The following is a 13,765-nucleotide window of genomic DNA, read 5'->3' on the forward strand; positions in this document are numbered from 1 at the left end:
TTGACGTCTGGAGACTGGCCGCGACGGCGGAGACGCTCAGAGGTGGCGACGAGGTGATTTTGGGACTCCGCCACCAGCATCGCTTGTTCTCCTCCCCAATCGCAGTCGTCGGGTCGGTGAGAGTGGAAGCCTGGCGTCGGGTCAGTCGTCTGGCCAAATGAGCGCGTCCTACTATCGCGAGCAGACCCACTTCTACCCGAGCGTTCATACCACCGTCTCCAACAATGTCGTACTACCCGATGACCACACACAGGCCGACATCGTTGCGCAAGACAGCCCACCGTCGCACCCAGCCGGCCCACCGCGATACTGCACCGTGAAGGGATGCACGGTCATTTTGTTGTCGGACTACCTGCATAAGATGTGCGAAGCCTGCAGAGGTCGCCATCGCGTCTATGCCATGACGAAACGCGCGAAGCGCAAGATGGAGAAGGCAGCGTTAGGATCGCATGGCGGACAACCCGTCATATGGATGCCACAAGACGACGCGATCGAGGACGAGGACGACGAAGGAGAGGCTCCTCAATCCTCACAGTCTGTCGAGGCCGAAGAACGTGCTGAAGTGAGTGATACGATGCCACTTGCCTATGGAGCTCTGAGCATAGTGATCGTTCAGACCGCGGAGACCTTCCGCTTTCCCCCCGAATCATGGGATCACAATGCCATCGACCCGACGTTGTTCTCGCAGGAGTCTGCGCTTGCTGGCGCACTGACTCTTCCGGGGTCGTCAAACCATTCCTTGCGAACTCGTAACATTGCCCGACAACAAGAAGCATTAGCCGATGCGGCTTTGAACTCCCCATACGCCCCGCTTGCGGATAACCCGACTTCCATGAATCTTCAGACCGGCATGCAGCTCCCTCTAGCGTCGTTGAGCCCAGCTATTTTTGATCGCCCGTCTGACGGACGAGATGAATCTGCCCCTCCTCGAATCTGTTCCATCAAAGGCTGCAAGGCCCACGTGCCCGGGAACTCTTTTTTCAAGATGTGTGAGCCATGCAGAGACCGATATCGCAACTATGGCATCACCAAACGCGCCAAATGGAAGCAGGAGAAGGAGGTCGCGGTCGCCGAGCTACAGAAAGTACACGGAGAGGAGGACGATCGCCCAGCGGAGGCAGGATTGTCCATGTCGGTCAGTCGCCCGCCTTGTTATATATCCTCGCCCCGTGTACTCATTTCCCTTATGCAGCCGCTGCTCAAGTCGACCGAGCCCGAATGGCACGAGTGGCAAACTGACGGGACAACCCGCATGCAGACGCCCCAAAGCGCGGACGGCGGCGCGGGCCCGAGTGCGCCCCGCCCCGCCCGGATGTGCACCGTCTCGCACTGTCGCGAGATTCTCCCGAGCGACTACCATTTCCTGCGGTGCGACCGGCACCGTCTGCAGAACAGGCACCACAGCAAGCTCAAGCGCGTGCGCGACAAGGAGGTCAAGGTCGCGGCGTTCAACCACTGGATGGCCTCCGTCGGTCACACCAACGGCAGCGAGCCTCCGCCGGCGCTCGTGCCCGACGACGGGTCCGACTCGGAGGAGGAGCACGGTCCCTCGTATGATAATGAGGGCACGCCCGGGACTGGGATACCCGCAACTGGCCTCCCGCCCGCTGCACGCGGCATGCGGCGGACGAACCATGTTTGCTCTATCAAAGTGTGCTTCAATCTGCTCGCACCGACGAATCCCTGGCGGATGTGCGATGCGTGCCGGGCGAGGGACCGAGCGCATCGAAGGGAAAAGGCACTGAGGGATAGTGGGGTTATTACGACGCCGCCACCACGGGCGCCTCGGAGATCAAGGACTGCTGATGGAGTTGATCAGGAGCAGGCCGGAGGTGACGGAGCAGCTGGCGACCTACCGAAGAAGAAAAAGAAGAAAAAGAAAAAGAAAAAGGCGGTCGAAGAAGCTCCCGCCGAGTCGCAGCCAGGCGGATCGGATCCTGCAAGTACGACGGTGCAGCAAGCGCCGGATGTAGAGGTGTCGGGCGAGCCGCAAGCGCCAGGTTTGGTGTTCATGGCACCTCTGTTGCCTCCTCAGGTATGCTCTGCGATGATCCTATTGAGGTGTTGTCTCACAGCTCTGTATGCTTGCTCCGCCCACCGCCTAGTCGTCATCTGCAGCAGTCACTGAACAAGCCCCTCCGTCAGAGATACCCGCAGATCCAACACTACCCGCGAACTCAACACCGCTTGCCGAGGTACTACCAACAACAGATGTACCTCCACCTGCGAGTTCACATCCAATGGCTGAGCCGATCGCAGCCCCTTTCCAGATCGTCTCGGCTGAAGAGATCGTCTCGAGGACTACACAAGCAGAGGCTACCGCGGCTGCACCCAAGAAGAAGCGGAAGGTGCACAAGAGCGCTGCAAGTGGCATGCCCTCTGCTCCCGGGCACGTCAACGCTGAGGCGTCGTCAAGCACCTCTGGCGTTCCTGCTGCACCGTTACCCCCGCCGCCTATCCAACCTGCCCCTCCGGCTGCCCACGAACCACTTCCGTTCCCCCCTCCGCCTCCATTCCCTATCGACGCACCCCCGCATGGGTACCCCCAGTACTACGCACAGCCGTACGGCATGCAACCGTACGGCGCCCAGCCTCCCCCATACCCATATAGCCACTATGGTCCGCATTACCAGTACCCTCCACCGCCCTACGCGTATCAATCGCCATACCCTGCGTACCCGCAGCCCTACCCATACGCACCCTTGCCACCTTATGGCCAACAACCTTACGGACCTCCACCGTACTCTGTGGCCGGGCCTCCGCCGCCGGTTCCCCCACCACCACAAGGAACATACTCGGTCTCGTCGGACTTCGTGTCGCGCACGGACTACGCGGCAGCGTCGCAGAGCGTCCACCAGCAGGGTGGGACGTCGTACGGGGGCCCGGCGGGCACCGCACCGCACTACGCAACGTTCTCCGCGAAGACCGGTGAGCCGCACAACAGGGTGTCGTCTGTGCCATCGGTGTTGCGGCGGAAGCGCCCCCTAGAGGGAGAGGGCATGTTCTATGCGGGCAAACAACCGGCGGCGAGTGCCAGTAGCTCAACTGAGCAGGGAGCTGCTCCGCCGGTGCCTGAGCGTCCTGCGGCTTCGGCTGCGCCTGAAAGCGATCCTCATCCCGAGGTCATCGCTAGTGCGTCGAACAGTGGAAGTGGCCCAATTGATGATGCAATGACCCAAGTGGTGCGTACCAGACGAGGGCGAGCTAAACTGACTGGCTGACTGGGTGGGTTTGCCTATGCAGGTGTGTGGCAACCAGAAGTGTCGGCGCCCGCTCTCTGCGACCCACCATGGCGGCCTTTGTGCGCGCTGCAGGGAGCGTCTGAAGAAGCGCTCGGAGAAGGCGAAGCATCGGTTCAGGCTCGAGCCGCGCAGACTCGTTGGCAAGGCCGGTGCGACTGCTGACGATCGTGGCTCTGTCGAGAGCAGCGAGCAGCATGTGCACGTCACTGAATTAGGAGCCGCGTTGGCTGCGTGATGTAGGCAACTGCATTTTCATTGCGACCAAGTCGCACAGTCGCTGTATGGCTGTATGACCTTTCTCATGTAAGCGGCTTCGCTGTTTGTTGTAGCATTTGGACCGAAATGCATGTGAGACCCCTTAGCTGTTATATAATACAGTCTCGTTAACCCAGTCATGACTTAACTTACTTGCATGTATGAGGAAGTTTCCGTTTTCGGTCGGGAATTGGGATCGACGCTGACGTCATGGCGACGTATCCAGAAAAGGAAGTTCAACTGATGGACCCATTTGGCGCGCGTCGTTCTTGTTCAGTTGCCACCACCATCATTGACCATCGCCGACTCTTCGCACTCTCCGTATAAACGGAGCTCATATGCAACCCAATAACGCAAACGTAAATAAGAACAAATCGAGGCCTTCTGTCCCGTGGACGAAGGGATACTTCGCGTTTCCGCCAACTGTAACTCCGGATGGCCGCGTCGTCTTCACCTTCGCGGTCAATGGCAAAACCGAGGATCCGCAAATCCTGCGCGAACGCGAGGAGAAGGCTGCGCGCGCTGCGGAAGCTGAGCGGCTGGAGCGTTTGAAGGAAGAGGCCTGGCAGGAGAGGCTCCGGCGCGACGCCCAGTTGCGCGAGGAGCGCCTAGCGCAGGAACGCGCCGAGGCTCTCATCGGCGAGATGGACTGGGTGCGCAAGGGCGGCTCCCTGCGCGATGCGAACGGCCGCCGCGACATGGTGCGCACGGAGCAGCTGCGCGCGCAGGTCCGGATGCTGGACGAGGAAGCGCGGCTCATGAACCTGTGGAGTGGCTACGAGACGCGTTGGCGTGCCATGCTGGCGGGAACGGGCCCCGTTACCTTCGCAAACGTGCCTTGGCCCCTTCCTGTGGCACTGAAGACTGTCGACGAGCTCGTCCCGGCTGCGTTAGAAGAGTTCCTGTTTGGGTCCTTGCGACTGAAGGATAACACGGTTACGAGGCGCGAGCGCATGCGTGCGTCCCTACTGCGATGGCACCCGGACAAGCTTTCCGTTCTCATGTCGAGGGTCGTCGAGGAGGATGAGGCCGTGGTCCGGGAAGGCATCCACACGGTGTTCCGTCACCTCAAGGCCATGCAAGACTCTGACAGGCGAAGTCCTGACAGTGCCGCTGGCAAGTCATAGAGTTCGACCATCGATGTGATTGTCGAACAGTCGTTTTCATCATGGATATGGTCCTGCAGATCTTCGGACCCCAATGTAGATTATGTATGTGTACAGCCCGTAGATATGTAGTCGCCCTTGTATCATTTACGCCGCCGTGTCCATAGTGTACTTCTTGCCCTGTATCATACAAAGTTCCGCCGCGTCAAACATATGCATGTAGTAGTCAACCTTCTCTCTGTCGCACCTCCGAAGTGCCCCTTGCCCGCAATTTGCATTGCGCTCTTATCCGACTGTTTGTATTGCAATCACGAGGATGCTTGAGCGCAGAAGTGAATTCAACTTCCAAATTCCAATATCAATGTGCGTTCCGAGTCAACGCAAGATATACAGATGCCATACAACCAGGATAAGTTAACGCAATCGACTACTATTAAGTACACGCAACAGCATGATTAGACCCAGACGATCGACCTACAAGTATGTATGCACAAGACATTCAAACCACCCCTACCAGCTACGTCTCGCGGTACAGTGGTCGCGTTGGTGGCGAGTGAGCGAATCCGCGCGTCCGATGACGCTGTGGCAGTCGTCGCATATCCTGGCCGTACTCTTGAGGTGCACAGACGCGACGTGCTTCGCGTAGCTGTTCATGTCGAGCGGACGCCCGCAAACACCGCCGTCGAACTCCCACCTGCAGAACCCCCGCGCGCCTCTCGCGCATTCAGCGCGGCTGAGGTGGTGATGGTCATACAGGTGACGCTTCACTCCCGACGGAGTGGTGTCGATCAGCACGGTGTTGCATCCGTCCCACCGGCAGATGGGTGGGACAGATGGCCCAGGGAACATCGCGGGTCCGGAGACGTTGGCGTAATGGTGGTCCTCGAAATACGCCTGGTGAGGCTCAGAGTACCCGCCTTGATAGGCCGGCATCGCCTCAATGTTGTAGGGAGTGGCCATCTGCAACGAGGGTGGGTGGGGCCAAGATGGCTGGTCGTCTATGTGCGCCGCATGATTGACCACACTCCCGTAATGGATGGGATCTGTGTCCCAGGACTCCCAAGTTGTTGACCTGTAAGGAATGAGTGGAATGAAGATGGTGCCCTTTGGAGCGTTTGCGGACAGTGTGACGTACGGTGGGTTAGTGGTAGAGACGGAGGCGCCATATCGTAGCCAATCATGGTCTCTGCCAGTTGTGCGCGATGAGTTTAGTTCGAACTGTGGCAACTTATAGAACGTACTGAGCGGCCGTGTATGCATTGGTGTCGAGAGTTGAATTGCCCGCTTGATCCACAGTGTTCACATCGCTGGAAAGTGAGATCGACGTGAGTTTTTCTCATGAAACAAGCGGAACGCCGAGAATGGATATGCAAACTCACTGCGTGAGATAGGTGTAACCATACCCCGTCGTCTGTCCGTACGACGTCGCACCATGACTAGAAGGACATAGCTGGATGAGAGACATATCGGACGTCTTAGGCCAGTGACTTACGAGTATAGTCTCGTACGATAGCCTGAAGTGGGTACGAGTGCCTCAGTCGGTGGGCTCCTGAAAACGAGTAGAAGAAGCCTTCAGGTCAATACCACGTTACAAGAAGCACATTGGCGCTTACCCTCGTCTGTAAGAGGGATCCAGCGGTCCGATATACGGTGCACGAATGTGCTCGTCTCCTGAATAGTCGAAAGCGAATTCGCGGCGAACTAGTGGCGCCGCTTCCTGTCGCATCGATTGGAATCCGCCACTGTCAGATGTGAAAGCATGGAAAGTGTCCGGACTGTGACTGCCTCTGTGCCGGGAATTCATGAGGACGATCGTGGTCGACGTGCCGCAGGGTGGAACGCGAGCCTTTTTGCGCGCGTCTGACGTGGAAATATGTGGGGAACCAGCATATATAGGACCTCAAGACGCTCGGTGGGATGCCCGTTCGTTCCACCGCCTACTCCGAAGGCTGGGCTGTCGATGAATATGTCAGGTGTGTTAGTTTGCCTCTTCTTTTGTGGTTGACCTGCGTGCGCTACTCCAAAGATGGTTGCGGGCTTATCGTGGCGAATCGCCTCGGACATCCATTTCCACCGTATTGCCATTCCGTAGCTCGCCCCGTCGCTTCACCCTCAGTGAAATTTTCAGTGGAAACGACACACGCTCACCTCAGTCCTTCGATCTTTCAGGAGCGAAACGTACAGACGCGACCGCACTATGACAGTTCTGAGTGGTCTGCGACACTTCTGAACCTGGCCTGTATCCCACCGCCCTGGATAAATCCCAGTTCTGTAGTGAACCAGTCCGGTTCGTGAAATCTAGCGGAAACTTTACAAATCGTTTAGTCCGTCAGTATGACACGCACACAGATATAGACATGCACGCACAGAATATGGGACGCATCATAGAGCGAATTCCGCAGTTAAGATGATACGGCACGTATTCTGTCCCGCTGTTTGCACCCGACATCATCCCCTGAGGTAGGGAAGGTAAAGAACAGTACCGTTGACGTCACTCACGACGGTGAAGCTGCTTCGTATCGGCACGACACTCTGCAAATCAGCACCACGCCGATAATTCTTGCAAGGTATCTCACCAATGATTTCGCGCGAGTCACCACGAAGACAGTGGTCGATGGAACCTGGGGCTTTGCAATGCTCCATGGTTCGCGCTGGAGCCAAGTCAGTGGAAGACACCAAGGAACCGCGCTGAACATCCAGAGTGCTTGCCAACTACTCGCCACCGTCTGTCGGTGCATATGCACATGGGATCATCGCGAATAGCGTATTGATTACGGGCAATGATAGTGGCTAGAAACCTTAGCATCACACAACGGGCTATGGCCGGATTATGACCGCCTACGCCCCATGACATCTCGCCACAGAGCCCTTATGGTGACGTCAGTCCGCAGCGTTCGTTAGGAGAAGGAATGGTATGACTCACCCGACAGGACATGACAACGGTGTCGCTGCGATTTACCAGCGCTCAGAACCGCACGACGTAAGCTTCCCGAAAGCGAGTACCCAGACGGCACAAACACGGCCAACTCGGGCAGCGGGATCGTGCCCTCTGTGAAAGGGACTCTGTGAAAGCAATACCATCAAAACTTATAACATTTTAACGGTCTGATGTCCTGGTTGTTGGTACTGACATACCGCACTGAGCTTGGGAGTTTTGCAGACAAACAGCAACTTTAGTACGTCGTTGATACATTGCCCCAACGTCCCGAGCGGCATAGAATGTGATGTAACCCAACTGCGACTCTGCAGCTAGCGATTTTAGGATCGTCGACGTCTGTCGACATTGCCAAAGGAAACGTCTGGTTGAAGGAGCGATATCAATACTTCCTCCCAGCAAGGCGGGTCAACGTTTATTCCATCTTACTGCTGCGCGCGTTGAGAACAAGAGACAATCCGCTTTCTTGCATTTTCAGGATGCTAGCAACGGGTGGTCGAGGAGGATCCAAGATTCACATTGATTAACTCACTAGATGCTTTCCCGCAGAGGTTGGCACCGTGTTGTCCTCATTTCACGCTTTGAATCTCTGCGGCACGTCAAATTGTCTCGGTTAAGTAGCACCCTTTCGAAGTCCGTTGACCCCTCCTGAACTTTATTTGTAAAAAGGGTCAGCGCGCCCCTTTCTAGGCTGAGAAACGTGAACATGCCGTCGAGGTCCGAATTCTCGCCCTCTTGTTGGCTCATGCAGCCATTCCTACGGCTGTTCATGACCGTCCAAAGCGCCATAGTGTTGCACCTTGCATCGTGAGGCTACGATTGAGCATCCCAGCCTTTCAGTCGTACCTGCAGGACGGCTACGCGCGCTGCATCCAACTCCCGCTGTGACTCCGAATCCTTCAGGAAGGTATCCACTCCGTGATGTGATCCACATGGTATCTGCAGATCATTGTGGTACCAAGGTGGCACCTGTACAACAACAACGTCACGGCGTGATCAGATCTAGAACAAACGAACGACTGATATGCCTCGAACATACTCACGACCTCAGGCCTCAGGTTTTAACAGCGATGTCAGCAATAACTCCTTGCATTGCTTCCACGGTATCGAGGGTCCCGTTAGGTGAGCCACGATGTCGCTGCTGCTCCGCGCCTCGCACATCTTGAGATCGGTGCGTGCGGCTTGCGTTCACTTGTCGAGCGCTCTGAAGTCGTTCATGATGAGATGGGCCCTGGACCCTGGTATCGACTGGTGAAGTTTCTTACCGAGATGACCAGTTTCATACGATGTTGTCGGAGTGGCCGCCTGATGGGCTGCCAACGCCAAGGCGTCGTCACTGTACACCGTCAGGAAAAATGTAGTGACCGTGATGAATAGACTGTTGAATAGGTCTTCAGTTGGGCAAAGGAGTCGCTCGATCCCGTCCTCCGGAGCTACATCTATCACAAGTACCGCAGATCTTGTTGTAGTGTCGAACGGTCACGTCCAGTTGCAATCAGAGCCTAAGACGTGGTCCTCAATCGTGAATAGTTGACTGATGACTTGTACGCAGCGAAATCGTGGTAAGAGAGCAGTACACAACGGAGGTGACAGTTCATTGCAGCACAGCGACCAGGAGTCTTCATGGATGTTCTCAAGTCGCAGTTGCACTTGAGGTGCGACGACCAAAGGGCCGAGTAACGACTCGGAATTGAATGAGAGTTAAAGTTCAGATCAGTTCGGCAATCTCCGGTGGCTCATGGGCACGCCACAGACTCGGACAGGGGGTCGGACAGGCTCTGTTCAACTTCGTACTACTACCAGTACTAGCTTTCGTGAGTCGAAGGATAGGTCGCGAGCCTAGCCTAAGTCTCTGCAGGTCTCCTCTGTATGAGTGGCGTTTTCGCGGGAAAATACGTACGATCGTCACTTGAAATTACTAGCTCTCACTTACCCTGGCATCGTAGTCGGTGGCTTCACTTGCTAGCAAGCCATACATTAATGTACTTACAATTTACGCTCGACCACTTAGACTTACCGTTCGTCGCTTAGACGTACATCATGGTTCGTGTGCTGTCCTACTCGTAAGTCTTAGGTCTCGCTCAATGAGACTTAGTCTCGCTGACATTGACTTAGTGTCACTTACTTAGACTTAGTGTCGTCCACTTGGACTTACTACTCATCGCTCAGACTCGTGTCGTAGTTGGTGCCATCACTTACTAGTGACCATTTAGTCTCGCCGACAAAAATTTAGTGTCGCTCACTTAGATTTAGTGTCGTTCGCTTAGACTTAGTGTCGTCCACTTGGACTTACAACTCCTTACTCAGACTCGTGTCGTAGTTGCTGCTAGTAAGCCTTAAGTCTCGCTGACATACACTTAGTGTTGCTCACTTAGACTTAGTGTCGTTCGCTTAGACTTAGTGTCGTCCACTTGGACTTACTACTCATTACTCAGATTGTGTCGTAGTTGCTGCTATTAAGCCTGAAGTCTCGCCGACATAGACTTAGTGATGCTCCCTTAGACTTAATGTTGTTCGCTTAGACTTAGACTCGTCCACTTGGACTTAGTATTCATCTCTCAGATTCGTGTCGTAGTTGCTCCTAGTAAGCCTCAATTCTCGCTGACATAGATCCAGTGTTGCTCACTTAGACCGAGTCTCGTCCACTTAGGCTTACTATTCGTCACTGAGGCTAGTGTCGTAGTCTGTGCCATCACTTACACTGACTCATGCGACCTACTCTGATATGTTATAAACTGTAGTCGATGACTGTATGCTACTCGAGCAATCTCCAGCCTGCAGTCATGGAGCCTTGTGACTATCTGTACTACTGGCTTCGATGACCATCACATTGCTCACTATTCATCGCGATTGAACCGGCTCAGTCATCTATGGCATCGATCGCGATAACACACCTACATTGTACTATCTGCTTCACCGGTGTTCAATTGCCGCTCCCACAATCGCTCAGTGTTATCATCGCTCTTTACTGCCCTTATACTTTGCTGGAAACATGGACTTGAGTGACGATAATACAGGAGCCGATTCGCACCCTCAGGGACAACAGCTCCTCACGGAATTCCGGTCACGATACCACCAGTACGTACGGAATGTTGAAGACATCACAACAACCTCGACAGATCCAATCGTCATATCTCGCCTCAGCGATGACCTGCTGCAGTTCAGTCAGCTCGTTGAGCAGGTGAGTGTCTAGGTGTCGATACCTATTCATCGCTCTGAAGCAGCCTATATTCGAAGCATACAGGTGTATTCGATGCCTCAGAGCTCACGATCATGCGGGAAAGTGTCGCTCTCCTTCGACACGATGTTCACCTTCTATATAACGATAGCCTCGACCAATCCCATCATGGACGGCCTGTCATATTGACCGAGGTCCACAGTGGCGGTCGTGGCCGTCCGAGGATCGTCATTGACCCGACTTGGCTACGCTGGGCCTATGGTCACAAATCAATCGCGGAAATTGCTCGTTTCTTGAATGTACACCGTTCTACTGTTCGTGCCGCCCTCCTCGAGTATGGCATCACCGAGGCCCGGTCAAATCCATTCTCTCGCCCGGGAGACAGCCAGTTCAACGGTGACCTGGACGATGGCAGCCAACGTGATGATGACGAGCCTGCTAATGCCAGAAATGAAGATGGCGACGAGGACGAGGACGATGGTAGCCGTTCCGAGTTGCCCGAGCATGCGGGGGAGAACATGTATGTATCCGAGACCACTCACATGTGGGCTCGACAACTGATTTCGATCCCCATTGTGTCAGGGAGTCTCAGGCTGGGACTGATATGCCTCAAGTCACATCCTATACCCGCCCTCTCACCGACATCAGTGATGATGATCTCGACGATGCTGTCCGCAATCTGCGCAGCCATTACCAACGTGCAGGGATCACCATGATGCTTGGCCTTTTGCGAGGAAATCTTGGAATTCACGTATCAAGAGAGAGGGTCAGGCAGTCACTGCTTCGAATTGACCCAGTCCGACGTGTTTTTGATCGTATCCGGATCGAGCGCCGCAAATATCAAGTCGCTGGGCCAAATGCTCTCTGGCATCATGATGGTCAACATGGTTTGTCAAGCTGTTGTAGTATGGTCAGTACTCATGACTTACTCACAAGCATCATTGCACAGGAATAATTCGCTGGCGTATCGTCATCCATGGGTTCATTGACGGCTACTCACGATTGATCGTTGGCCTACGTGCGAGCAACAACAACCGTGGTTCGACTGTCCTTGATCTGTTCCTGAATGCATGCGGAGTCTATGGCGTGCCATCACGGCTTCGGGGAGATCATGGCACAGAAAACATTGAGACTGCATGCTGGATGTACGACAACATGGGTGCCGGACGAGGCTCATACATATGGGGACGGTAAGCCATACAGTTCAGACCCTATAACCATCTGAAACTTCATACAGGAGTGTTCATAATGTTCGAATCGAGCGGCTCTGGGTTGACGTCACAGCACAAGTAACGTCCAAATGGGCCACGTTCTTCACCGACCTCGAGCTGCGACATGGGCTGAACATCAATGATATGGACCACATCCACCTCCTACACTTTCTCTTCCTTCCCATGATCAATGCTGAGCTTGTAGGCTTTGCCTCGGGCTGGAACCACCACACGATTTCTGGGATCAACCGGACACCTTCCGACCTGTTCGGATGGGATATGTATGTCCACGGTGTTCGTGGTGGCCAACTTGCTTCGGACAGTGAGCGACCACTGTCAGAACAAGAGCTTGAGGATTATGGGGTCGATTTCGAGGGCCTCGCAGACGATGCCCTACTGGAGTCGCGCGAGGCGAACAATCCTCAGGCAGAGGATGTGTCATCCTTCCTCGGTCGCATACCCCCTCCCGATCGTCTCAACACCATCACTGTCGAGACCGAAGACCTGGACTTGCCAGGGGAGATGATACAGGGTTTACAGCAGCTGAAGGACAGAGTACATGACCAGGCTGACGACGAGACTCTCATAGGACTATGGACTGCATCACTTGTTCTCATGTCTACATACTTTGAAAATGGGAGCCTGTAGCCGAGGATTGAATATGCTCGATATGATCGCAGTACCGTACAGTACCATACAATAGCGCTATTAGTCATATACTATGCATATGGACAAGAGGTGGGTCAACTGTTCGGAAATTCAGGACGAGAAGGGGGACGGAATGCACTACGAGCTGCACTTCACCGACGACGGAACGACAGCAGAAGCTGACATTGTCATTGGGGCGGATGGTATCACGTTAGCGGTACGCACGACACCGCTGATCGACAGGACTTATTACAGAAAGCGACTGTGAACACTGTTTGAGACACATTACCACGACACCGAAGCGAACGGGTATCATCACTTACTCTTACTATCGAGCTATCGAGCTATCATACCGACCGACCAGTAGAGACTCAGGGCAGTCAATCCTGAGCATCAAGGCTTTCGGTACACAGTAGGCATGAGTTCACATATATATACAGATGTTCGACAGTAGACCACTTACCATAGAATGCTCGACTACCTGACGACATTGTGCCAGACACCAGTATTCTGGGAAGTCAAAGGCGATGGAATCTCATCTTGTGCCACTCGTCATCATTGGTGCCTCGGCCACCTCGACCACCTCGAGCAGGTCGGCATCCGTGTCCGCATCTGCGTCAACCTCTGCGTCGGCATCTCTGTCAGATGTACTCTTAATTACTATCATGAAGTCGCGTAGCTCCGCCTCGATCGTTTCTGGCTTCAGCAACAGTCGGTCGTTGGCCAACTTGTAGATCTGTCTGCGGGTAGCGCCTCTAAACAGCGTTGAGAGCGGCCTCCGTACAGGGAGCCTACAGATGACGTTGGACGATACCCCACAATGTAATTCAAACAGACGCACTCTCAAATCAGCACCACCATAACCCTTCGTGAGCTTCGCCAGGCCCTGGACGTCAGTCTCGCCTGTCTCGCCCTCCCAGCCAGCCCACTTCTTCGTCATGATCCGCAGGATACGCTCAAGAGCCTCAGAGCTAGGCAGTGGGAAGTAGAACTCTCGATCGAACCTGCCCGGTCTCCGCAACGCAGGATCAATAGCATCAGGCCGGTTCGTCGCGCCGGTCACGATGACCTGCCCTCGGCCGTCCGTACCGTCCATGAACACCAACAGCCTCGACACGATCGACGCGTGAATTTGGTCCTGCTTGGACGAGCACACAGGCGCGAGGCCGTCAATCTCGTCGAAGATTTTG

The 13,765-nt window shown here is 54.8% G+C and overlaps 5 protein-coding genes across 5 annotated transcripts; 3 read left to right on the top strand and 2 right to left on the bottom strand.

Moving 5' to 3' along the window:
• Positions 1-45: 45 nt before the first annotated feature.
• Positions 46-3,750, top strand: C8Q71DRAFT_108631 (uncharacterized protein). Its single transcript, XM_047916307.1, has 5 exons — positions 46-562; positions 617-1,135; positions 1,193-2,035; positions 2,106-3,182; positions 3,244-3,750. The coding sequence occupies exons 1-5, from the start codon at positions 158-160 to the stop codon at positions 3,475-3,477; spliced, it is 3,078 nt and encodes a 1,025-aa protein (XP_047777635.1). The 5' UTR covers positions 46-157; the 3' UTR covers positions 3,478-3,750.
• A 377-nt stretch (positions 3,751-4,127) lies between these two features.
• C8Q71DRAFT_764653 (uncharacterized protein) lies at positions 4,128-4,814 on the top strand. The gene is made up of 2 exons (XM_047924074.1): positions 4,128-4,708; positions 4,771-4,814. Exon 1 carries the CDS (start codon positions 4,142-4,144, stop codon positions 4,622-4,624), a length of 483 nt encoding a protein of 160 aa, XP_047777636.1. The 5' UTR covers positions 4,128-4,141; the 3' UTR covers positions 4,625-4,708; positions 4,771-4,814.
• Positions 4,815-4,927: 113 nt separating this feature from the next.
• Positions 4,928-6,752, bottom strand: C8Q71DRAFT_764655 (uncharacterized protein). The gene is made up of 6 exons (XM_047924075.1): positions 6,217-6,752; positions 6,096-6,152; positions 5,983-6,039; positions 5,845-5,910; positions 5,739-5,789; positions 4,928-5,675 (listed from the first exon to the last, which is right to left on the bottom strand). The coding sequence occupies exons 1-6, from the start codon at positions 6,405-6,407 to the stop codon at positions 5,114-5,116; spliced, it is 984 nt and encodes a 327-aa protein (XP_047777637.1). The 5' UTR covers positions 6,408-6,752; the 3' UTR covers positions 4,928-5,113.
• A 3,778-nt stretch (positions 6,753-10,530) lies between these two features.
• Positions 10,531-12,575, top strand: C8Q71DRAFT_710059 (uncharacterized protein; the record flags this gene model as incomplete). The annotated part of the gene is made up of 4 exons (XM_047920719.1): positions 10,531-10,697; positions 10,868-11,112; positions 11,250-11,607; positions 11,954-12,575. The coding sequence occupies 4 exons, from the start codon at positions 10,531-10,533 to the stop codon at positions 12,573-12,575; spliced, it is 1,392 nt and encodes a 463-aa protein (XP_047777638.1).
• An 838-nt stretch (positions 12,576-13,413) lies between these two features.
• C8Q71DRAFT_684739 (P-loop containing nucleoside triphosphate hydrolase protein) lies at positions 13,414-13,761 on the bottom strand (the record flags this gene model as incomplete). Its single annotated transcript, XM_047919794.1, has 1 exon — positions 13,414-13,761. A coding segment is annotated over one exon (348 nt), but the record flags the coding sequence as incomplete, so codon positions are not given.
• Positions 13,762-13,765: the final 4 nt, after the last annotated feature.

The sequence above is a fragment of the Rhodofomes roseus genome (genome assembly GCF_022264815.1).
Source record: "Rhodofomes roseus strain CIRM-BRFM 1785 chromosome Unknown C8Q71scaffold_13, whole genome shotgun sequence".
NCBI lineage: Eukaryota > Fungi > Basidiomycota > Agaricomycetes > Polyporales > Fomitopsidaceae > Rhodofomes > Rhodofomes roseus.

Bases quoted from the DNA above. Each gene is read 5' to 3' on its own strand.
- C8Q71DRAFT_108631 (XM_047916307.1), top strand. From the start codon at position 158: ATGAGCGCGTCCTACTATCGCGAGCAGACCCACTTCTACCCGAGCGTT. The intron at 563-616 runs GTGAGTGATACG...GTGATCGTTCAG, and splicing joins AGGCCGAAGAACGTGCTGAA to ACCGCGGAGACCTTCCGCTT. The intron at 3,183-3,243 runs GTGCGTACCAGA...TTGCCTATGCAG, and splicing joins ATGATGCAATGACCCAAGTG to GTGTGTGGCAACCAGAAGTG.
- C8Q71DRAFT_764655 (XM_047924075.1), bottom strand. From the start codon at position 6,407: ATGAATTCCCGGCACAGAGGCAGTCACAGTCCGGACACTTTCCATGCT. The intron at 5,911-5,982 runs GTGAGTTTGCAT...CTCACTTTCCAG, and splicing joins GGTTACACCTATCTCACGCA to CGATGTGAACACTGTGGATC. The intron at 5,790-5,844 runs GTACGTTCTATA...CACAACTGGCAG, and splicing joins AATGCATACACGGCCGCTCA to AGACCATGATTGGCTACGAT.
- C8Q71DRAFT_764653 (XM_047924074.1), top strand. From the start codon at position 4,142: ATGGACTGGGTGCGCAAGGGCGGCTCCCTGCGCGATGCGAACGGCCGC.